Source organism: Entelurus aequoreus, linkage group LG22 (genome assembly GCF_033978785.1).
Source record: "Entelurus aequoreus isolate RoL-2023_Sb linkage group LG22, RoL_Eaeq_v1.1, whole genome shotgun sequence".
NCBI classification, from domain to species: domain Eukaryota; kingdom Metazoa; phylum Chordata; class Actinopteri; order Syngnathiformes; family Syngnathidae; genus Entelurus; species Entelurus aequoreus.
Window position 1 is genome coordinate 11889353 of NC_084752.1, and position 25202 is coordinate 11914554.

A 25202-nucleotide genomic window follows, 5' to 3' on the forward strand; every position below is an offset into this window, starting at 1 on the left:
GAGGATATAGTATCCAAGGTGGTTTAAAATACAAATACGTGATCCACAATAGAAAAAGGAGAAAGTGTGGAATCCAATGAGCCCTTGTACCTAATTACGATCATAGCTAAAAAAGATATGTCCTGCACTCTCACGTTCCTCATCCACAAATATTTCATCCTCGCTCAAATTAATGGTGTAATCGTCGCTTTCTCGGTCCGAATCGCTCTCGCTGCATTGTAAACAATGGGGAAATGTGAGGAGCCTTTCAACCGGTGACGTCACGCTACTTCCGATAGAGGCAAGGCTTTTTTTTATCAGCGACCAAAAGTTGCGAACTTTATCGTCAATGTTCTCTACTAAATCCTTTCAGCAAAAATATGGCAATATCGCGAAATGATCAAGAATGACACATAGAATGGACCTGCTATCCCCGTTTAAATAAATAAAAATCATTTCAGTAGGCCTTTAAGTAACATATGTTTAATATTTGATATTTGCTCCACAATAACACTCTCCATGCAGTTGACCTGACAATTAAATACAAATAATATATTCAAAATGTTTATTACAGTCAGCAAGCAGCATGGTGGTTTTGGTATTACTCAAACTTTACATATATATTTATACATATATATGTTTGTCATCGATAAAACACAGTATTTTAGGGAACACTAATTTTCTGCTTACCATCACCTTATTCTTTTTCCCCAAATACATGCACATCAACAATAAAATAGCACTTATAACATGAATCAAACAAAAACGTGCACACACCATCACTCTCACATACACTTTATTGTAGCAACCGTGCAGAAACCATGCCTGTGTATTTAAAGTTCCATGCACTCCATGCTGTCTTGGTTTGTTGTAATAGTTACACTCATCGAAACATCAGAATATAAATCTACGTGGGTTTTTTTTTTTTTAATTGTTGCAGTCATGCATACAAAACACAATATGTAGTCGTGTCTCAAAAGGACCACTTCAGTCAGTACAAGTATATCGTGTTCACTTAGTGTGTAGCGCTGTCATGAATCCATTACTGCACTTACTGGAAACTCTCACTGTAACTGCACTTCAAAGTGTAAGAATGGCAGAGTGCCAATGAAAAAATACAAGCATTGTTAAAAGATAAGGTAGTGCTAGCGTTGCCAGATGTACGATAATTATAATATTTGGACGATCATTTCACCCTCCGTATGATCAATAGTTCGCAATATCCTAGAATATATGATGAATTGACCCTGGAAACACACACTGCAGCTAAAAGTGTGCATTCACTCACCTCCTTATTTACAACCAGGTGGGGGCGCTGTGTATTTAAAGGTAAAACTGCATTATTAAGCTACATGGTAGCACTATATAGTCAGCACACACTACTAAGCATTAGTAAATACTGAATTTATCATTTACAAAGCATATTTTGACATTACTACTCATTAGTATATAGTTTATATAAACATTTATAGAAGTTTTATATATATTAATAAGCTTATCTCTAAATGGTGGCATTTTTATACTTTTGAATTTAGCTTTTCTACATTATATTTAAGTATTGTCAATGGTTCGTTAGACCATGTGGAACAGAGGTGTCACACTCCTTTTTACTGAAGGCCACATTGCAATTATGGCTGCCATCTGAGGACCGTTTGAAACAGTGAATGTTTATGAATGGTTACACAATTTGCATAGGAAACTTTTCGGTTATATCTTTTTACTTACAGATTGATGAATATCTCACTTTAAAATCACAAGTCAAGTTGACAAGCAGATATTTAAATATACATTTTTGGGAACCAAAAACAATGCCTGGAACATCTTGTTGCATGCATGGTCAGATACTATTAAAGTGTAAAACATATGCAGTACATTTGTATGTCAAAATTCAAGGAGTTAATACATTTAGCCAGAAAATGTCCCCCCCCAGCCTTTTGTAGGCCACATAATTGTTGTGCAGGGCCACAGTAAACATTTTTGGCTGGCCAGATCTAGCACCCAAGCCTTGAGTTTGACACCTGTGATTCAGAACGTATGTAAATAGGACTTTTAATATTCACTCTAGACATTTATACATGCACTTACAGTATTCAGACATGTACTAGTGGTTATATTTATAAACTGCATACTAATGAGTATTCATGTCGAAAGTACTGTAAAAGTGCACCGGTAGTTAAGCCGCACCCACCAAATTTGAGAAGAATTAAATATTTTAGCGGCATCAGACTACAAGCCGCAGATATGTAACGGTATGAAAGATTTTCAATCAATCATCAATCAATCAATGTTTACTTATATAGCCCTAAATCACAAGTGTCTCAAAGGGCTGAATTTGCATTTTATAAATGTTTATTTATATACTTTGTTTCTAAATGGTGTCTGTAACACGGCAGTAAAACGGCTGACCAAACAAAACAGAAGTCATCGTTATGGACCGATTAACTGCGGAAAATATCTCTTCAAACAGCTAAACAGACTCAATAACTCCATGGTGACGTGTGGTGAATTTATGAAACTGAATAAATACAAAAATAATGCAATTGTAAGTTAATAATACTAACACTTGTAAAACAGGTTAGCATGTTCGCTAATGCTAACGACGCTAGCTTTAATACATTGCGATAGCATGTACTAATATGCATGAAAACACTTCTACAGACATCACACATGGGACGGTTCAGTCAACATGAATTGTTTTACTTATATTGTAAACTTACAAATGTTGCTTGGAGTGATGAATGAAGAATCTGTTTGAGCAGAAACGCTATGGACGAATACTTTCGGTACGAAACAGTAAGTGCATTTTAAACCCGCAGAATCGGCAGTGAGCGAACTGGCGCCATAGCACAATCACTTTTCAGTGTCTCTGTTGGCGGAATACGAAAACTATTTGTTGAATTATGGCTTAAATTACCTGCACTGTTTGCTCAGCCGCAGGGTCCAAAGCGTTGGAAAAAAGTAGGCATAGTCTGGAAAATACGGCAGTTTTTCTAAGTGTTACCAGCTACACTGTAACAGCGTGAGGTGACGATGGTAATGAATAAGTAAAATCAGGCAGATTACTGTACGTACAACCATTTGAAGAGACTGGTGCAATAACTATCCATCTGGCAATGCTAGTTAGTGCTTCATTCTATTTCTACCTCAAGTCGAGGCACAGGCAGAAATACATATAATATACAATTATAAAAATATAAATGTTACACTTTTTAAAATTAAATAGATAACATAAAAATACTGTAATCTTTTCTTTTTTTTTTGGCAAAATGTTTATCAGTATATACAACATATATTTTTTTGTTCATCTTTACAATATTTGAAATGATTATTTGTGAGGTAAATTATGTGCGTATTATTTATTTATTAACACGCACATCTAACTGATCTATTCATTCTTCATTGCTTCTCCTTAAAGCTGAAATCACAAACCAGTGAGAGATGGTCTGAAGGGTACCTGAAGGATGGGAGCCTGTTTGGACCAATCTCTTCCTCCGAAGGGAAGTCCAAGACCGCATCCACGGTAAGCAAGTCCTGAGTGTACCAAATATAGTCCAGAGTCGCGCAGCACTCCCCTGTGGGGCGAATCTTCCACGTCGTGTACCGTGGTTCTGTCAAACTGTTTTGGCTGAGTTTCTTGTAGGCGGAGTCTAAACCAAGAGGAGACGTGAGAAAATGGCGGTACACGTCCTCAGTCGGGACGGCATTAAAATCCCCACAAATGATGAGAGGGACTTGGGAGTTGGGGCCGTCCGATGTTCTGACCGCGTGTTTCTGGACCACGTTTTGGACTTGACGCAAGAGGTCTGAGCCCTGGGCGCTGCGCAGCCACTCCCAGCCGGCACGTGCCTTCAGGTGAGTCACGGCCACACACACGCGCCTCCTTGTGCTTCGACAGCGCAGCATCACCACCAAAGCAACCTGGAACGGACACAACGGTGTGTGAGAAAGTCTCAAAATACCACATTGTGTCGTCAAGAGGGTTCTACACACCTGATTGGTCGGAATCCTCATAGCGGACAGCTGTAGGCTCACACAGTCCAAAAACTCGAAACGGGACTCGTCGAAAAAGAGCGCACAACCGTCGGGGCCGTTGTTGCCCTCCACGTCTAAACACGGCGACCAAGGCTTAGGACAGAACATGCTTCTGTAACCCAGGCGGGCCAGAATGGGCTGAAAGGTGTCAAAGTAGTGGTCCACTTCCTGCAGACACAGGATGTGCGGTCGGTAGGTGAGGATCTCCTCCAAGATCAGATACTTCCTTCGGGACCAGCTGAGAGCCTCCAGGGGACACTGCACAAAACTGTCAAGTCCTTCACCGAGAGCTGACGATAAAGAGACCAGAAGTCAGTGTCAGCGATTAAACATTAAAAAATGTTGGGTTAAAAAATAACCCAATTTTAACCCAACTGCTGGTTCAGAAAAGGACAAACCCCTTATTCGAGTTATTTTAAGTCATTTTAGGTTAATTTTCTCAACCCGACTTTTGCATTGAATTATTTAACCAAAAAGTTGAGTTATGATAACTTAATGTTGGGTTATTCCCAACAAAACTATTGGGTTGAATTATTGAACCCAAAAGTTGAGTTATGATAACTTAATGTTGGGTTATTCCCAACCAAACTATTGGGTTGAATTATTTAACCCAAAAGTTGAGTAACGCTAACTCAATGTTGGTTGATTCATAACCCAACTATTGGGTTGAATGTATTTAACACTAAAGCTGAGTTATGCTCACTACAATGTTGGGTTATTCCCAGCCCAACTATTGGTGTTGCACAATTTAGCGCTACTTGACCCAATAGTTGGTTAAAAATTATAAATTTTACTGCTGGTTTGTCCTACTCCTTCCCAACTACTGTACAAAATGATTTTTATTCCATTAAAATATACTCAAAAGCAAGATATGAGTGACATTTCTTACAAAAATTGCAGTGTATGGTCATGGTAGTTCTAAATATCGATATCGCCAATACTAGATCTTTATGCTCTAATATCGATTCTCAAATCAAAATATCTATACTTTTGATACTTTAGTTCAAGGGTGTCTAAACGTTTTCCACCAAGCGGCCGCATGCTGTAAAGTCAAAGTATGCAAGGGCCAAGTTGGTATTTATTTTATTTAAAAAAATGCTGAAAACAGATATTGTGTCAGCTTTGTATTATAGTGACTAAGTATATTATTTTTAGTTACATTTTCTTATTACATACCAATTGTTTTGCTTTTTTCTTACATTTTACTGTTGCTTTTTTTTCCATGTAAGGATAGAATAAAAAATATATATAAAGTAATACGATTGTGTAACTGCATAACCTAATATGTCAACATTATTGCCTCTACCAAAATATTTATGTTCAGTTGCACATTCAACAGTGTTTATTATGGTTGTTGTCATTTTTCAAACTAGTATTATTTCATTTTTTAAAGAACTAACTAAACTTTGTTTACATTTTAAGTATATTTGATTTTGAGAGCTTCTAATATTTTAGATCAGGGGTATCTAAAAAGGGCCACATGCTGAAAAGTCAAGCATGTGGGGGCCATTTTAATATTTATTTACTTTAAAAAAATGATAAAAACACACACACACATATATATATATAAAAAATTAAAGACAAAACTTTGTGTTATAGGTGACTACATATATTATCATTATTTATTAGTTTATAATGTTCAGCTTTTTCTCATTACGTTACGATTTTTTTAATTTATTTTTTTAGATCGATTGGTTATTATTTGAAAATACACAATAGACACATATTTTTGTAAGTATCGGATCGGTATCGCCAATACCAGCCTGAATTTTACTTAGACTTGGACTTCCTTTTTATTGTCATTCAAATTTGAACTTTACAGCACAGATAAAGAAATTTCGTTACATAAACTCATGGTAGTGCAGGATAAAAAAGCAATATGGTATCGGATCGGAAAAAAAATTAGTGGTATCGCACATCACTAGTGCATTTACGCACAGCATGAAACATCGCGTAGACAAGGATGAGGTGAAAAAGGAGTGGTAAAAACACGTCTTTCTGTGACAGCGTCAGAGAACGTTAAAAAGTGTTCTGCGTCACACTCTCAAAACGACGGTACGTTCAAGGACTGCTGAACAGAGTAGGACGCCACAACGCCCGCCGAATCAATGCAAACTAAACAAACTAATGGGCCTCCTAACAGGAAGACGTGTGCGTGCTTGTCTGACATGAAGATTTTGGATGATGGGCAAAATAAAAAAAACTACAGTTCCCCTTTACAGACAACATCAACTTAAGTGCAATATTGGCAGCATGGAAACATGGTGACTGACAAACTCGTCACCTGGCATAAATGGAACACAAATAGAAAGAACATGAGACGTGAAATGTCATCTCTGACTCAACTGCTCCACCTGTGCCACGTCATCAAGAACCAGACACAAATGACCACTTTGTGCTTCTCATTGGTTGTCACCATGGTAACGAGGCCCATACTTCTGCGTGAGACCCTACTTGGGAGCATAATAACCTTTACTACTAGTTTTATTTCAGCACTGAAGAGACAGTGTGGCACACAAGAGCTAGGTATTAATAAGATTACTTCTGTCAGTACCCTTGAATAAGTACACTGTACACACTGTGCAACATTATTCGGCTTGTGGGCAATGCGCTACAGCACTTTATAATAACTGATTCTTCATTTCCTCTCCGAAAATTATTTTAACTGACCTGGTCTTTGGTTGTGATCCTGGTCTGTGTCTGTATTTTTAGCCTTTTCTATTTTTATTTCTACTTGAAGCCATTGGCTATAATCTGACATATTTACATGCAGTATTTTTCGGACCATACAGCGCACCGAAGGCGCACCGCGCAGGTCTATTTTCACACACAAGGCACATCGTATTATACGGCGCGTTAAAGAGGTCATATTATGAATTTTTTTCTACATTTAAAACACTTCCTTGTGGTCTACATAACATGTAATAGTGGTTCTTTGGTCAAAATGTTGCATAGATTATGTTTTCAAGTCCTTTTCTGACCGTCTCTTCAGGATGCGCCGTTTTGTGGGCGATCTTATTTACGTGGCTCCACTTCAACAGCGTCTTCTCCCCGTCATCTTTGTTGTACCGGTAGTTTTTAGCGTTTCCGAAGCAGATATAAGTTAGAACTGTACGCTACTTTATATTAGAAATGGCAACAGCGGAGGATGAATGCCTCACAACAAGACGATGGAGAAAGAGAAGCTTATTGACTACGGCGCAAACTACAATGGCGGACGTGTGCATATTTTTGGGACTTTTGCAGATTCCAAGTATACATTAGCAGGTACCAATAGGTAACAAAAGTTGGTTTTGCATAATACTGTGAACAAAACGGCAGATAATGTCTCCTAAAAGGTGCCATTATGGAGTCCTTGTACATACACCATAATAATACCCGTATGTTGAAGCACAGTACGTCTGACTACGGTAACCAAAATGCGCAGACGTTCCATTAGGCGGTGCGGCTTCGTAGCTTACCAAACTCGTACTAAAACATTTTGACACATTTTTGAGCGCCATATGTAATGTTCTATATCCTCAATGAAACATCAAAGCTTTGGGCTTGCTTGCTTACGGATACTTGCTAGCGTCATGTATTGAACAGGCGTAAAAAAACAGCAATCCTCACATATCTCTTGTGTGTGACTGCCATCTACTGGTCACACTTATCATTACACCATATACCAAATAAAATTGCTTCAAGGTTGGTAAGCACAACTAGAATGAATCTGTACATAAGGCGCACAAAAATAAAAGGATTTTAAGTGCGCCAAAAAACAAGGTATGCTGTGTATATATTCATATATATGTTCTGTCCGTATTTGTCAAATGGTGGAGCACATGTCCCTTACCTTGTGCCAGAATGTTCCACTGCATGACTCGAATAGCGCTGCTGTCGCCATCGCTTTGCAATATGAAAGTTCTGTGGTAGCGCGGTGGTCCGTCTCTGAGGGCCTCTTTGCACTGCTGCAGCACCTCCACGAGATCCAGGGGACTAACTGGGGACCCCTTCTGCTCCTGCACGACCAGGTAAAACACGTATAAACCACACTTCAAAGTCAGAGTAAGCGTAAGTAACTGTTGTTGGAGTTCAGAAGACAACCTGGCAGAAATCTGAATCGAGCGTTGTGTCCGCAGGCTGGTGAGGTTCCCGGTGGGTCAGAGGGAGGGGGGCCCGATGGCTACTGCTGAGAGTGTGAGCCAACGTGCTGTACAGCCTGGCGGGCCCTATACCCATTGGATAACCTGGTAAGAAAGCCACAAATTGTTAGTGCCCTTGCATGCTTTACACTGAAAATATTCAATTTATTGTTCTGTATGATTTATTTGTGAGTTCCAACTGTACTGGTCCACATTACTCATGAATAAGAAGATTGGTATCAGTCGATGTTTCTACAAAAGTATGTGATCACCATTGTTGATCAATACCTTTTAATGCTGATCACAAACGCAGATCCCCTCTTGCTGATATCGTATTTATCCTCAGTCCCCCGGCTGACAAGTTAGCAGAAAATGATGTGTGTCCAGACACAGTGTGCAGCCGATCCCCTAAATTAATAATAATCCTCTCCATTTTGGCAGCTAAATATAATAAATATCATTATCAAGTATTGGGCTGAGGCTAAACATGTTACACATCGAGACCAAGCAGGAGCAGGCGAGTTAAGAGCTAAGCTAACCACTAAGATAGCTAGAAACAACACCAAGAAATAAGTGCTTTAAGAAGTGTAGAGGGAGCCAAATTACAGAAGATAATTAACAGGAAACTAACAAGTAGATTATTAAGAGTTAGAGAGGATAATATAACAACAACTGTTGGAGTGTCAGCATTGTCACGGTCAAAGGGCTGACAAGTTTCAGAAAATGACAAGAGTGAGACCTTAGTGGAATGATGCGTTCAAAAATGTTTTTCTTTTTTTTTAAAACACCGATTTGGCCTGTTTTAACGTCGACTTATACTTAGGACTGATGTCCTCACCTCCATCAGCTGTCTCTGGACTGTGGCCTTCTAATGCTAGTCTTAATAACCAGAAATTACAAAATCATCTCCATTTTTTTCTGCTGGCTCTTCTGTCTCATCCTCTATCTCTGTGTTCTCAATTTGTATCTCTTCTACATCTCTGTCCTTACTGTCCTCCATCTCTTCTGACTTCTCTTCATCTTCCAATGTTGCCAACACCTCAGTAATGAAAGTAGCTACTGACTGTCATAAAGGTTGCTCGATGACATCATTGCCTCGGCTACCTATTCAGTCTCATTAGATTCAGTTCTAGATTTGTCATGACCTCACATGACAATTTGGATTTTATTAGTAGTTTCTGTATGATTTCCAGCGCTCTTATGTTTGTTTTCCACTTAATGTTTGCCTCCACTTTTCTTGTCTGAGCGCTGGCTCCCTCATCCGTCCCTCGTCAGGATGCTTTTTATGCCAGCCCTGTCCTCTGGATCATTTTTGCTTTGTTTATTTGCTTCCATGCTGCATAGCTTTCACTTTGCTTCCTCTGCACTATTGCTTTTATTTTGTTGATGAATACATTCTTCTTACACTTTGCCTATTGTCTCTGCATCTTGGGTTCCAGACCAACAACGATCATCACCAAAACGTAACAAAATTATCTTTTTATTGTAGTATTTTGGTTGTATAGTAATCCCTCGTTTATCACATCTAATTAGTTCTGGGCCTGACCGTGGTAAATGTATGTTCGTAGGATTCCTATTATTAAATTGAATATTTTCTTTAAGCATAAAAACTTGTCTATGACTTTCTTAATGTTTTTTTAACAATACTACAGCCTTCATATAGTCACATTTCCACTTATTTTACTCAATATAGCAGCTTTAAGTCGGACGTGCAGGTTCTCAGCATGACAATTACATGAAAATTCTTGCATCTTTTAATTAATTCCTCTAAACTAGAATTGGGTTTTGATGTTCTAAGAAGTTGTTCTGCCAAAAGTTGGTCAACTTGATAGTCAACAAGCTAGCGCCGACATTAGCCGTTTTGTTTGCATTGGGTGGTGCATTGTTCAGGTTTTTTTTGATCGACATCGAGCATGTTAAAGGCTCACCAATGTGGAGATGTGTTATTGATGAGACAGGAAATGCAGCTAATGTGCATCAACAGTTTTAATGTCCACTTAACTAGAAAAACTGGCATGTAAACGATAGCTCTGTTGGCATGGAAACAGAAGTTACTTTTGAGAATATCTATCATGATCACGTACATGTACTTCATTTAGGTCAACAATATTAAAAATTTGCATACGAAAAAAAAGACTATGAAATTGTGAAAGAAGCCGCAACATTTTAAGCATTATGCGGCGTCTGTATAAATGTTTAATATTTTACCTTTACTATTACCACAACAACAGCCATGTTTGTCAATCAAAACATTTGATCTAAAAGGGCAACATTTTTGATTCAGCTTCCCTTCAATTTTTGCTTATGTTATCACCATATTTCTACACAATGCACATTGCTGCCACACTTTTTGAACACTGGTACAACTAGTTTATAATATCAGCTACAATAATAATCTTAACAGCCACATCCAGCAGGCGTAACTCATTGACAAAAAGCAGCAGCTTTGAAACATGACATACACAAACATAATGTGGATTAGCATAAAAACATGACCAACAACTAACTATCTTACCCATTGTTTCCATTATGTCCACTATGTGTTCAAGATGGTTCTTTTTCCAAGTCCTGTTGTAAAGTTCAGTAAATTACGTGTAGCGTAGCAGAGGCTGTCCAGAAGAGTGAGCAGATATCTGACTTAACAGCGTTTACTGCAGCCTATAAAGCCTCGGAGGGCGGAGACAACATTAGGAAATTGTTGATGTCATCCAACAAAAGGCAAGGTCACATGACAGTGATTTAGGACATTTCAATTTCTTATTTAACTCTCATTGTAACGTGCTAGTTGTTTTTTTCACTTTACTCATTGTAACAATTGTAGTGTTTTTTAATTCAACTGAGTTTAAATGAGTTCAATAAAAAAAAAAAAAAAATAATGTAACAATGAGTATTATTTAATTTACCTAACTTAAATTATTTATTTATTTAACTCACTGAAACTTTGTAGTGCAACTGTATTTACAGGCATGTTTATTTCATTTTTTAGGAACATAAAAGGAAAATTATATATTTACTTTACACTTCTCAAAAACATTTGATTGTGTAGGTGTGCCTAATGTTGTGACAGTTGTTGATGTGACAAATGTTTAACAGAGTTTTACATTTTTACACTGCATTTTCTTATTTAATTGAGTCATCAGTTTTTTTATGTATTTGATATTTCTAATAGATGTATTTAATTTTTCTTTTAAATTAAGTTGCATCTATTTATGTTTAATAAATGCACAGTTTTTTTCCTAATTCTTTGAAAAATACTTTTAAACTGCACTATTATTTAATTAAATTGTCAAAGTTTTTCAATGTATTTACATTTTATAGACGCAGTTCTTGGATTTCTATTTCATGTATTTTTTTTGTTTATATTTTTGTTGTACTTATCCTATTTCCCGTCCAAAGTATTTCTCACCCCCTCCACTTTTGTTACATATTTTAAAGCAACGTATCTCATTCTGAGGGTTATATTTTGCTGAGTAAATTGCTATTAACCAAGTTTATTTAATGAAAGTATATTATTGAGAATTCTTTTTTGTACTCTTTGTACTCTAATTAGATTCTCAGGAAGACTGAGTCATACATGCCAAAGATGTTATAACTTCAATAATAGTATACTGTCTCATGACAACAATTGTCTGCATGTCATGAGGGAATGCGTGCGTATTCTTGGTTGTTGATTAAGCAACGACTTCCTTTGTGCTGAGCAACTCCCTTTTATTCAGGGAGTGTATTTTTCCAAAGTACATGACAAATGTTTCACAGACACTAGAATAGAACACTTCTGAACTGCAGAAATAGGAACAACTTAGCACAGTTCCTACAGTAACCCTTGACTTTATTGCCACATGACGAAATTTGTGCAGAATGTTAATTTTCGATAGTGCTTACCCTCATTTAGATCATGGGTGAGCTGCAGCCTATCCCAGGTGACCTCGGGTGAAAGGTTCTGATATGCTAGCACTGCACTGAATGTGACCGGAGCCAACCTAGCCAAGAAGATTACTCAAAATGTAAATAATGTGAAACATAAATTACTTTTGCTGCGATCAATAATATGTAACAGAAGACACAAATTACAAAACCCAAAACCAGTGAAGTTAGCACGTCGTTTAATTCGTAAATAAAAACAGAATACAATGATTTGCAAATCCTTTTCAAAGACAAGATATTTAATGTTCGAACTGAGAAACTTATTTTTTTTTTGAAAATAATCATTAACTTAGAATTTAATGGCAGCAACACATTGCAAAAAAGTTGGCACAGGGGCATTTTTACCACTGTTACATGGCCTTTCCTTTTAACAACACTCAGTAAACTTTTGGGAACTGAGGAGACCAATTTTTGAAGCTTTTCAGGTGGAATTCTTTCCCATTCTTGCTTGATGTACAGCTTAAGTTGTTCAACAGTCCGGGGGTCTCAGTTGTGGTATTTTAGGCTTCATAATGCGCCACACATTTTCAATGGGAGACAGGTCTGGACTACAGGCAGGCCAGTCTAGTACCCGCACTCTTTTACTATGAAGCCACGCTGTTGTACCACGTGGCTTGGCATTGTCTTGCTGAAATAAGCAGGGGCGTCCATGAAAAAGACATTGTTTGGATGGCAACATATGTTGCTCCAAAACCTGTATGTACCTTTCAGCATTAATGGTGCCTTCACAGATGTGTAAGTTACCCATGCCTTGGGCACTAATACACCCCCATACCACCACAGGTGCTGGCTTTTAAACTTTGCGCCTATAACAATCCGGATGGTTCTTTTCCTCTTTGTTCCGGAGGACACGACGTCCACAGTTTCCAAAATCAATTTCAAATGTGGACTCGTCAGACCAGAGAACACTTTTCCACTTTGCATTAGTCCATCTGAGATGAGCTCGGGCCTAGCGAAGCCGGCGGCGTTTCTGGGTGTTGTTGATAAATGGCTTTCGCTTTGCATAACATGCACTTACAGATGTAGTGACGAACTGTAGTTACTGACAGTGGTTTTCTGAAGTGTTCCTGAGCCATGTGGTGATATCCTTTACACACTGATGTTGGTTTTTGATGTAGTACCGCCTGAGAGATCGAAGGTCATGGGCATTGGTTTTCGGCCTTGCTTCATGGGCATTGGCGCTTACGTGTAGTGATTTCTCCAGATTCTCTGAACCTTTTCATGATATTACGGACCGTAGATGGTCGAATCCCTAAATTCCTTGCATCATGCATTTGTTCACAAAGTGGTGACCCTTGCCCCATCCTTGTTTGTGAATGACTGAGCATTTCATGAAAGCTGCTTGTATACCCAATCATGGCACCCACCTGTTCCCAATTAGCCTGTTCACCTGTGGGATGTTCCAAATAAGTGTTTGATGAGCATTCCTCAACTTTCTCAGTCTTTTTTGCCACTTGAGCCATCTTTTTTGAAACATGTTGCAGGCATCAATTTCCAAATGAGCAAATATTTGCAAAAAATAACAGTTTTCCAGTTCGAACATTAAATATCTTGTCTTTGCAGTCTATTCAATTGAATATAAGTTGAAAAGGATTTGCAAATCATTGTATTCTGTTTTTATTTACCATTTACACAATGTGCCAACTTCACTGGTTTTGGGTTTTGTACATCAAACAATAATATCAAATATCAAACAATACAGTAGATCAGTGATTCTCAAACTGTGGTAGGTACTCGGGCTCCATCTAGTGTACAACAAAAATCACTTTATTGATATTCAAACACAGTGTCACTGTTCAAACTGTGTGTAATGTTACAGCGGCCAAAAACATTAAATATACTTGTTAAATAAAACCTCTGCCTTGTTTTAATTAATATTAAGGCATACTATGCTACTGTATTTTAATGTTGGTCATTATGGTAGTACTTGAAGAGCCAATGTTTTCTGAGATGGTACTTTGTGTAAAAAGTTTCAGAACCACTGCAGTTGATCATCGCATTTGGCCCACATATTCAAGTATTTTAAGTTTTAAACTTGAATTTGGAATAACATTTAATGGTGAATTGAATGAAAAATGTATTTGATCAACATTTTTCAGCGAAAAGATTTGTATACTGTATGCCAAAAGACGCTGGGGGTGTGTAACGTAACCCCTATAAATAGCTCGGATCCACAGTTTTATTTTGTTACTAATATAGCATTAATATAACAACTTCTGGTGACTATTACAGTACCATTTAAATTGTGAAACTATGCAATTTGAAAGGCTAATTAGATAAAATGTATAAAAAATAAATCAAACACATAATACATGAGAAAAACATTTCTAACAAGGTGGTAACAACCATTGGAGTTTGTTTTGAGAAAAAGTGGAAAACTAAAAGCATGAATGAAAAAAAATAGTTCATTATTAAAAAAATTAAAAATTGGTGCATTCAAATAAATAAATAAATAATGCAATGCATTGACCAAAAAGGGTAGTTGGGACAAAGCAACAAGACAAAATGGGAAGTCACGACAACAAATACAGACTGTCGTCACAATTAACGGGTTGAAATTTCTTGAGTTACTGTAGAATTAAAAAATATAAATATATAAAATAGTAAACTTATAGGCAGTAAACCTGGCCATCATCCTTAAGCAAATCTTTTATTTAAGTCGATGGCTTTATGGGATGCAGAATGACTAGGTGACATTTTAATTAAGGGACATATGGATTTCGGATTCGATCCTGGGCTCGGGATCTTTCTGTGTGGAGTTTGCATGTTCTCCCCGTGACTGCGCCGGTTCCCTCCCACCTCCAAAGACATGCACCTGGGGATAGGTTGATTGGCAACACTAAAATGGCCCTAGTGTGTGAATGTGAGTGTGAATGTTGTCTGTCTATCTGTGTTGGCCCTGTGATGAGGTGGCAACTTGTCCAGGGTGTACCCCGCCTTCCGCCCGAATGCAGCTGAGATAGGCTCCAGCACGCCCCCGCGACCCCGAACGGGACAAGCGGTCCAAAATGGATGGATGGATTTCATCATGATACATAGGGCTGGGTGTAAAACAATATCAATATATATCGCGATATAGACACGTAATCGATACCAATAAAAAATGTGTTCGATAGACCGTATGTTTTTTGGTCAAAAGAAACCAAAAAGAATGAAGCATGGTTGGTTGCATGAACAAAGGCACTCACAGTCTGGTAACCTCGTAAAACATGAAGTTGGTCAGTGAGCAATGGGAGGGACACGCTAAACAGCCAATCACGTAACAGTATTAATTATCAGGTTTGGTCTTGCTGTTGATTCTTTGCACAAAGTGAGAAGAGAAAGTGAAAATGCTGCAGAGAGAACTTGTCGATTAAAAAGGGAAAATCACCTCGACAGTATGGCAGTTTTTTAGTCCTTCGCCACGCTCATCTTTTATTGTCAACCCTTGTCCGTTTGCTATTCTGATGTACGGAAACAACAGGTAGGACGATATATATTTAACGAATAACAATATAACAAATGTGCTACTTTAAAATAATATGGTGGTCCAATAATATTTAAATAATATTTACCGCATAACATAAATGTATTTGCATACTTAAATAAGAATAACAGAGCAAATAAATGTTACACAGACCTTGTAACTTTCTGGCGGTAGACCTACAAAACATTGTTCTCAGGTTTCTCTGTTTACATTTTCAGACTTTGCACTATTTTGTTACATTTTTTAAGCATTTCTTATATAGTCCTGATTTTTGCACCTTCATTTCCAGAGTGTATTGTGATTTTAGAATTTTGTTTACATTGAGTGAGCGTTTTGCGTGGTTGTGTTGACATTTCCTTTCTTTTCTGCCTTGAAAGTGGAGGGGTTTATACTCATAGAAAGGTTACATTTGAAATAAAACATTTTAACATTTGATATTTTTCTTCTGGTTCATATTTTCCGTAGTTCATAAAAAATATCAATAATCATCGATATCGACCAATACAAAAATACTTTTTGATACAGTTTTCAGCCATATTCACACCAATTATTAAAGAAGTCTGACATTGTAGTTTATTTGGGTCTCTTGTTGCTTAGCAAGTAGTTAGAGGCTCCTCCGTATGGGACTGACTAATACATTCCTTCGTAAGCAGGCTTTTAACTTGAGTTCATTCGGAGTACCACCTAGGAGACTCAAACAAAAACAATTAACATTGTGGTTTCAAAATCACTCAGTGATCGAGCCCTCATGAGTACTTATTTTGCCTTCCCACCTTTGCACCTTTTGCACGCCCTGTTCTTCCTCTGTTTTGTTTTGAAGTAGCATAGCACCGTGGTTAAAAAGTCAAAGTTCTTGGCTACCAAGACTGACTCGCATGCGGCATGTGTACACACCTTCGTACACACACACACACGTTATCAACCGCAGGTTACCACACACTTGTTAGTCTGTGGCAAGGTAATGTGTAGCAAACGTCACACGGCTGAGGTTTTATGCAGAGAAGTCAGGTTCTGACAACATGTGTGCGTGTGTGAGGGCATTTGCCTCATTCCATGACTGTGAAATGTATGTAGGTCATTTTTTATTCACTGCTATTTTCACTTTTCATGTTAAATCACCAATTTACTCCCTTTTTCCATATTTGATATGTTGCAGCCTTATTTCAAAATGGAATAAATGTATTCTCCTCAGAATTCTATACACAACACTACATAATCAAAACTTGACAAACATTTTTTTTTTTTATGTTTGCATGTTTATGGGAAAAATGCTAAGAAATCGCATGTACATGCTGTACTGTAAGTATTAAGTCTTGTAACCTTAAATGATACCACACTGATGGCAGACCTATCTCTGGGCAGTTTCAATGTTGTGCATGGAGATGATACCTGGGAAACAAACAAACTTCACACAGAGATGTCCAGATAGAGATTCAAACCAAGATCGACATGCTAACCACTAGGCCACCGTGCCATCCGTAAATATTTTTCAATTCTTTATGGTTAATTTCACAACTGTTAGTTTTTTGTTGTGTTGTTCATATTGTTTCACTGTTGATTTGTGTTGGCATTCTGCCCATGTTAAAACAGTTTGAAAAGCAAAGCCTACAAGTGGGTCTCAAATGGCAATATTGGTGGACAACAGGTTGATACTTCACTGATCCGGAGGGAAGTTCCAGAAAACCGTATTTTCCAGCTTATAGGCTGCAAAATTAATCAAATTTGAATCATGATCACTATTTTGGCTGCCACAATAAAATGAGGGTGATGGTCAGTGATATTAACATTTAAAGGCCTATTGAAAACCACTACTACCGACCACGCAGTCTGATAGTTTATATATCAATGATGAAATCTTAACATTGCAACACATGCCAATACGGCCGGGTTAACTTATAAAGTGCAATTTTAAATTTCCCGCTAAACTTCCGGTTGAAAACGTCTTTGTATGATGACGTATGCGAGTGACGTCACTAGTTAAACGGAAGTATTGGTACACCTTTGAATCCAATACAAAAAAGCTCTGTTTTCATCTCAAAATTCCACAGTATTCTGGACATCTGTGTTAGTGAATCTTTTGCAATTTGTTTAATGAACAATGAAGACTGCAAAGAAGAAAGTTGTAGGTGGGATCGGTGTATTAGCGGCTGGCTGCAGCAACACAACCAGGAGGACTTTGACTTGGATAGCAGATGCGGTAGCCGACGCTAGCCACCGACCGCACGGATGATCGGGTGAAGTCTTTCGTCCTTCCGTTGATCGCTGGAACGCAGGTGAGCACGGGTGTTGATGAGCAGATGAGGGCTGGCTGGCGTAGGTGGAGCGCTAATGTTTTTATCATAGCTCTGTGAGGTCCCGTTGCTAAGTTAGCTTCAATGGCGTCGTTAGCAACAGCATTGTTAATCTTCGCCAAGCTGGAAAGCATTAACCGTGTATTTACATGTCCAGGGTTTAATAGTATTGTTGATTTTCTGTCTATCCTTCCAGCCAGGGGTTTATTTATTTTGTTTAAATCTGCATTTGAGCCCGATGCTATCACGTTAGCTCCGTAGCTAAAGTGTTTCGCCGATGTATTGTCGTGGAGATAAAAGTCACTGTGAATGTCCATTTCGCGTTCTCGACTCATTTTCAAGAGGATATAGTATCCGAGGTGGTTTAAAATACAAATCCGTGATCCACAATAGAAAAAGGAGAAAGTGTGGAATCCAATGAACCCTTGTACCTAAGTTACGGTCAGAGCGAAAAAGATACGTCCTGCACTGCACTCTAGTCCTTCACTCTCACTTTCCTCATCCACGAATCTTTCATCCTCGCTCAAATTAATGGGGTAATCGTCGCTTTCTCGGTCCGAATCTCTCTCGCTGCTGGTGTAAACAATAGGGAAATGTGAGCAGCACTCCAGCTTGTGACGTCACGCTACTTCCGGTAGGGGCAAGGCTTTTTTTTAATCAGCGACCAAAAGTTGCGAACTTTATCGTCGATGTTCTCTACTAAATCCTTTCAGCAAAAATATGGTAATATCGCGAAATGATCAAGTATGACATACAATGGATCTCCTATCCCCGTTTAAATAAAAAAATGTCATTTCAGTAGGCCTTTAAAATGCAGGCTCTGCTGCAAATCAAATCAAGCTCTTTCACAACCGCAGCGGCAGAGAACCGGCCTGTAAAGCTCGCGCCCGTCCACGCCAGAGACCATTGTGTGTGAGCAAAACTCCATCACCATGCCGACCTGAAACATTAACATTAGGAGTATTATTATATTAACATTAACCAGGTTACGGTTGCTGCAGCCGATCACTTCATTTCACTTTTGTGTAATCTTTAGGACCGCACTGCTGCTGATAGATAGATGGCGACAGGTGTGGACAATATTGGAGACAGACGCATTCGTCCCACTCAAAAAGTATACCGCAAAGGAGAAAATTATTTGATAATGCTTTCATTTTGAAAGCGCAGCACAGCGTCCTGTCACTGGTCGCTCCTTCACTCACCAGCGCTGACTCAGAGTGTTAAGGACGAGAGAGAACATTCAGCAGGCGATCTTTGAGGAATGTTGCCAACAACTTGTTTATAAAGTCCTGCCGTTTGTTTACTGGGATGGTCACTCGTCTTTTATTTCAGTGCTAACATTGTCAGTGTTGCCAATAACATCAACACTAGCTAAGATGTTCTGTCTGCAGACTATAAAGTGACAGCAGCTAGTTGTCAGTGAGGCACAAAGCTTGTGTATTAAATGTGAGAGGTATCACTCATTATTTTTTATGGCCAAACTGTTGCACTGATCCGCATGGTGTTGTTGGAGAAGAACAAAGCTTGTTTATTAGACTTTATCCTCATTGGCCAACTGCTTTGTGTTTAAAATTGATATCAAAAAGTAAACACCATGTTTTTTACGTTGTGTGTAGTGTTTTTCACGACAGAAAGTTATTACTTAAAACAATAGTTTGTGTGACATAGTGTTTTGTGAATGTTTTGCAGCGTGTAGTTATTTCCCATATGGCATTTGTGCACAAACTCTTTTTGGATCCGTCTGGTTACCACTATGTATGTGCCCCTCTATATTAAACTTATCCCTTGTACTGTTTGTCTCGGCGTTGCACAAACAGGACGAACAGCAAATGGCACTAAAAGGACTAACAGCTTGCCATCGTGCTAAACAAAATCTAAAAACATTTTACCATCGAGTGCCAACATTTCTTGCAGTTCTGGCAAAAACTGCTCCCCATTGGAATTCATGCACGCCCTGCATCTGTGCATGCGTATAAATCCAGGGAATGTGGAAATGTAATTGCGCATTGAAGGACTCTTTCACATAAGTTCAATCGTTACACTGAATAACTATATTTTTATATTTTTCTCATGACAAACAATCATTAGGTCAAGCTGAGGTGTCAAATTGATGAGCCGCGGGCCACCCATTAACCGTGGCTGTTTTTTTTCATGGCGCTGAAAAAAAGCATCAAAAATGAAAAAATTGAGTTAAAAGCGATCATGTAATGAGAAAAGCTGACATAATGATACTAGTAATGAACAAAAACACAAATATGTATTTAAATATATGGATATCGTTCATCTAGCCGGAATATTACACTATTTATTTACAAATTACATGAAGACGTTCAACCTCCCCAACACTGTTTTATCTAACATAATCAATAGTCGTGATTAATAATCGTGATTACAATATTGATGAAACTGTATCGTGCAGCCCTACTGCAGTCACCAAATTTAGAAATTTTTTTTTTTTTTTACATATATTAGTTGCACCGGACTATAAGCCGCAGATAAATACCAGTACGATAGATTTTGTAAATATATATTTACATACCTTAATTGTTTCCAAATAATGCCTGTCACACGGCAGTAAAACAGCTGATCAAACAAAATAAAAGTCATTGTCATGGACCGACTAGCTGCTGAAGCTAGCTCTCCAATCAGTTAAACAGACACAATAACTCCACGGTGACATTTTGGTTAATTTACGAAACTGAAACAATTCAAAAAGAATGCCATTGTAGATTAATAATACTGACAAAGACACTTGTAAACCTGTTGGCATATTCACTAATGCTCACAATGTTAGCTTAATTATATTACAATAGCACGTACAAATATGCATGAAAACCCTCCTACAGACAACACATATGGGACGGTTTGGTAAGTATGAGTTGTTTTAGTTATATTGTAAAACTTACAAACGTTGCTTGGAGTGATAAATGAAGAGTCTTTTTAAGCAGAAATATTATGGACGAAGAGCAGACAAAACGGGACTTACACTTCCAGTTCAAGACACGAAACAGGATGTACATTGGCGTTCCGGAAGAGTTAGTGCTGCAAGGGGTTCTGGGTATTTGTCCTGTTGTGTTTATGTAGTGTTACGGTGCGGATGTTCTCCCGAAATGTGTTTGTCATTGTTTGGTGTGGGTTCACAGTGTGGCGCATATTTGAAACAGTGTTAAAGTTGTTTATACGGTCACCCTCAGTGTGACCTGTATGGCTGTTGACCAAGTATGCTGGCATTCACTTGTGTGTGTGAAAAGCCGTAGACATTATGTGATTGGGGGACGGCGTGGCGAAGTTGGGAGAGTGGCCGTGCCAGCAATCTGAGGGTTACTGGTTCAATCCCCACCTTCTACCATCCTAGTCACGTCCGTTGTGTCCCTGAGCAAGACACCTAACCCTTGCTCCTGATGGGACTGGTTAGCGCCGTGCGTGGCAGCTCCCGCCATCAGTGTGTGAATGTGTGTGTGCGAATGGGTGAATGTGGAAAATAGTGTCAAAGCGCTATACAAGTACGACCCATTTACCATTTACCTTTGGGCCGGCACGCAAAGGCAGTGCCTTTAAGGCATACTTGCCAACCCTCCCGTTTTTAGCGGGAGAATCCCGGTATTCAGCGCCTCTCCCGACAACCTTCCGGCAGAGATTTTCTCCCGACAAACTCCCGGTATTCAGCCGGAGCTGGAGGCCACGCCCCCTCCAGCTCAATGCGGACCTGAGACTGAGTGGGGACAGCCTGTTCTCCGTCCGCTTTCCCACAATATAAACAGCTTGCCTGCCCAATGACGTCATAACATCTAGGGCTTTTAGAGAGTAGAGTGCACAACTGCGCACACAACAAGGAGACGAAGCAGAAGAACGAGGAAATTACAGACATGGCGACGCCGTCGACGAGCAAGATGAAGAAATACGCTTGCAAGTTCCAAAACGAATGGAAACAAGAATTTCAGTTCATCCAGGACAGTTCGAAGGGGAAGGTGTATGTTGCCTGTAAATATGTAGAACAGACTTCTCCATTGAACACGGTGGCCGAAATGACATACTCATCATGAACGGAGAAGTTAAACAGGACAATACTGCCATCTAATGGATAGCCACCGGAACACTGAAATTCAAGTATTTCTTTTATGTAAATTAAAATAAAAATTTATATATATATATATATATATATATATATATATATATATATATATATATATATATATATATATATATATATATATATATATAGCTAGAATTCACTGAAAGTCAAGTATTTCATACATATATATGTATATATATGTATATATATATATATATATATATATATATATATATATATATATATATATATGTATATATATATATATATATGTATATATATATGTATATATGTATATATATATATGTATATATATATGTATATATATATGTATATATATATATGTATATATATATATATGTATATATATATATATATATATATGTATATATATATATATATATATATGTATATATATATATATATATATGTATATATATATATGTATATATGTATATATATATGTATATATATATATGTATATATATATATATATATATATGTATATATATATGTATATATGTATATATATATGTATATATATATATGTATATATGTATATATATGTATATATGTATATACATATATATACATATACATATATATGCATATATATATATATATATATATATATATATATATATATATATATATATATATATATATATATATATATATATATATATATATATATATATGAAATACTCAAGTTGGTGAATTCTAGCTGTAAATAACCACGCCCCCCCCTACCCCCCACCTCCCGATATTGGAGGTCTCAAGGTTGGCAAGTATGCTTTAAGGTTTATTGCCGCTCTGTACTTCTCCCTATGTCCGTGTACCATTCAGTACAGCGGCGTTTAAAAAAGTCATACATTTTACTTTTTACCTTATCTGTCTCATTAGTTTTTATTCAAACATGGACTTTTGTATTTATAAAGCATGCATAAAATAATTTTGAAAACTCATATTTGATTAGGAAATGAGCAAATGCAGTGGTTTTTAAATAGGAAATGATATAGATGTTATTCTCAAACTACGGTATGTGTATGTACCACTAGTGCGGGGGTCAGCAACCCGTGGCTCTCAAGCCGCATGCGGCTCTTTAGTGTCGCCCTAGTGGCTCCCTGAAGCATTTTTAAAAAAGGATTGAAAATGGAAAAAGATGGGGGGAAAATAATTTTTTTGTTTTAGTATGTTTTTTGTTTGAGGACAAACGTGACACAAACCTTCCCAATTGTTAGAAAGCCCACTGTTTAATATGTTTGTGCATATCATCCCTAGCTTAAACCAAAAATAAACAAAAGGCAAGTGCCGCTAAGAAAAGGCATGGAAGCTTAGGGATGGCTATGCTAAATGAAACTAAAACTGAACTGGCTGCAAAGTAAACAAAAACCTAATGCTGGATGACAGCAAAGACTTACAGCGTGTGGAGCAGACTGCGTCCACAAAGTACATGCGTACACGACAATCAACAACAACATAGGAGCGCAAGACGAGAACTAAAACACGACACACAGGAAAACAGCAAAAAAAACTCCAAATAAGTCAGGGCATGATGTGACAGTACACCTACTTTGAGACAAGAGCTAGTGATGCATGGTTGGTTATGGTTTGGATTTGTATCCAAAAATTGCGAGAACGACTTTTTACTGTCAATATCGGCTGCAGAGTTTCATTTTTTTATGTTTTCTGCCGGTGATGTGCCTCCGCATTTTTTCAATGAAAAAAAATGTGCCTCGGCTCAGAAAAGGTTGAAAAACGCTGGTGTAGTGAGACAGGCCAAGGTTAAGTAGGATAAATTTCAGTCGTTTATAAATAATTTCATGTTTCTCTGCGGCCCGGTAGCAAATGGCTCACGGACCGGTACCAGGCCCCGGACCGGTGGTTGGGGACCACTACTGTATATGATCAAATAACTACTAAGTGCTTGGAAACCGTTTGAACTTATGAAGTATGCCCACAAAAACATCACTATGTTATATGTAAAATATACACACCTACTGGTTTCCATCCGGGCAGGATGAGTTTGCAAATACTATCGACACACATTCATGTTTTTTGTGCAAACTTACTTTGTTTTCGTCACTTCGCTGCCGTCTTGTTGTGGCCTGGTGTTGTTTTGATAGGGCGAGGACCTCACGACGGTCATAGATGTCCGAGGATAATGCCTGTTTTGTCTTCATCCTGCAAGGTCATCGTAAAAACGCAATTCTGCCCCCTGCTGAATAGTAATGGTAACCTGCTTTACAGCGTCACAGGGAAGGCAATTTTATTTATTGATCGCAATACGTATTGCAAGACAATTTAAAGTGCTTTACAGATGCGTAAAATTACAAGGCAAATGTGCTTCCTCCCACCCCCAAAGACATGCACCCAGGGATAGGTTTATATTCATTATTATTATTTTGTCTTTTTTTTTCTTTTTTTTTAATTGAACAACAAACGTACATTTTTAATTCACACAAAAGTAGAGATGCCGATATTATCGGCCGATAAATGCTTTAAAATGTAATATTGGAAATTATTGGTATCGTTTTTTTATTATCGGTATCGTTGTTTTTTTGTTTTTTTTGTTGTTGTTTTTTTTAAAATTAAATCAACACAAAAAACACAAGATGCACTTACAATTAGTGCACCAACCCAAAAAACCTCCCTCCCCTATTTACACTCATTCACACAAAAGGGTTGTTTCTTTCTGTTATTAATATTCTGGTTCCTACATTATATATCAATATATATCAATACAGTCTGCAAGGGATACAGTTCATAAGCACATATGATTGTGCGTGCTGCTGGTCCACTAATAGTACTAACCTTTAACAGTTAATTTTACTCATTTTCATTAATTACTAGTTTCTATGTAACTGTTTTTATATTGTTTTACTTTCTTTTTTATTCAAGAAAATTTTTATTTTATTTTATTAATTTTTTAAAAAAGTACCTTATCTTTACCATACCTGGTTGTCCAAATTAGGCATAATAATGTGTTAATTCCACAACTGTATATATTGGTATCGGTTGATATCGGTATCGGTAATTAAAGAGTTGGACAATATCGGGCTATCGGCAAAAAGCCATTATCGGACATCCCTACACAAAAGTCTAGGCACTTTCAGCATCAAGGAAAGAAAACAAAAGCAAATACAGAGAGTATAAAATACAATAAATAACAATAAAAAATATGACCAAAAAAATGACAAAAAGGGCTACCTAAATCACTTTTAAAATTGTTTAACAACTATTTATCAATTTAAGGACTTTTGCCCTTAATTATTCTCCAACATTTGATTGATAATTGTAAACCATTTAGCCAA

General features: G+C 37.6%; 1 protein-coding gene across 3 annotated transcripts; it reads right to left on the bottom strand.

Moving 5' to 3' along the window:
- Window positions 1–627: 627 nt before the first annotated feature.
- LOC133639841 (nocturnin-like) lies at window positions 628–24024 on the bottom strand. 3 transcript variants are annotated; one of them, XM_062033490.1, is made up of 6 exons: window positions 23961–24001; window positions 12018–12115; window positions 8098–8240; window positions 7847–8012; window positions 3970–4301; window positions 628–3897 (listed from the first exon to the last, which is right to left on the bottom strand). In XM_062033490.1, the coding sequence occupies exons 3-6, from the start codon at window positions 8230–8232 to the stop codon at window positions 3376–3378; spliced, it is 1155 nt and encodes a 384-aa protein (XP_061889474.1). In that variant the 5' UTR covers window positions 8233–8240; window positions 12018–12115; window positions 23961–24001; the 3' UTR covers window positions 628–3375. The 3 variants fall into 3 exon arrangements, with proteins under 3 accessions (XP_061889474.1, XP_061889475.1, XP_061889473.1); XM_062033491.1 differs by lacking the exon at window positions 12018–12115 and having other exon boundaries at window positions 23961–24024; XM_062033489.1 differs by lacking the exons at window positions 12018–12115; window positions 23961–24001 and adding an exon at window positions 10651–10752.
- Between the last annotated feature and the right edge of the window lie 1178 nt (window positions 24025–25202).

Bases quoted from the DNA above. Each gene is read 5' to 3' on its own strand.
- LOC133639841 (XM_062033489.1), bottom strand. The intron at 8,013-8,097 runs GTTGTCTTCTGA...CTGGTCGTGCAG, and splicing joins TCGATTCAGATTTCTGCCAG to GAGCAGAAGGGGTCCCCAGT. The intron at 4,302-7,846 runs GTAAGGGACATG...CTTTATCGTCAG, and splicing joins GTGGAACATTCTGGCACAAG to CTCTCGGTGAAGGACTTGAC.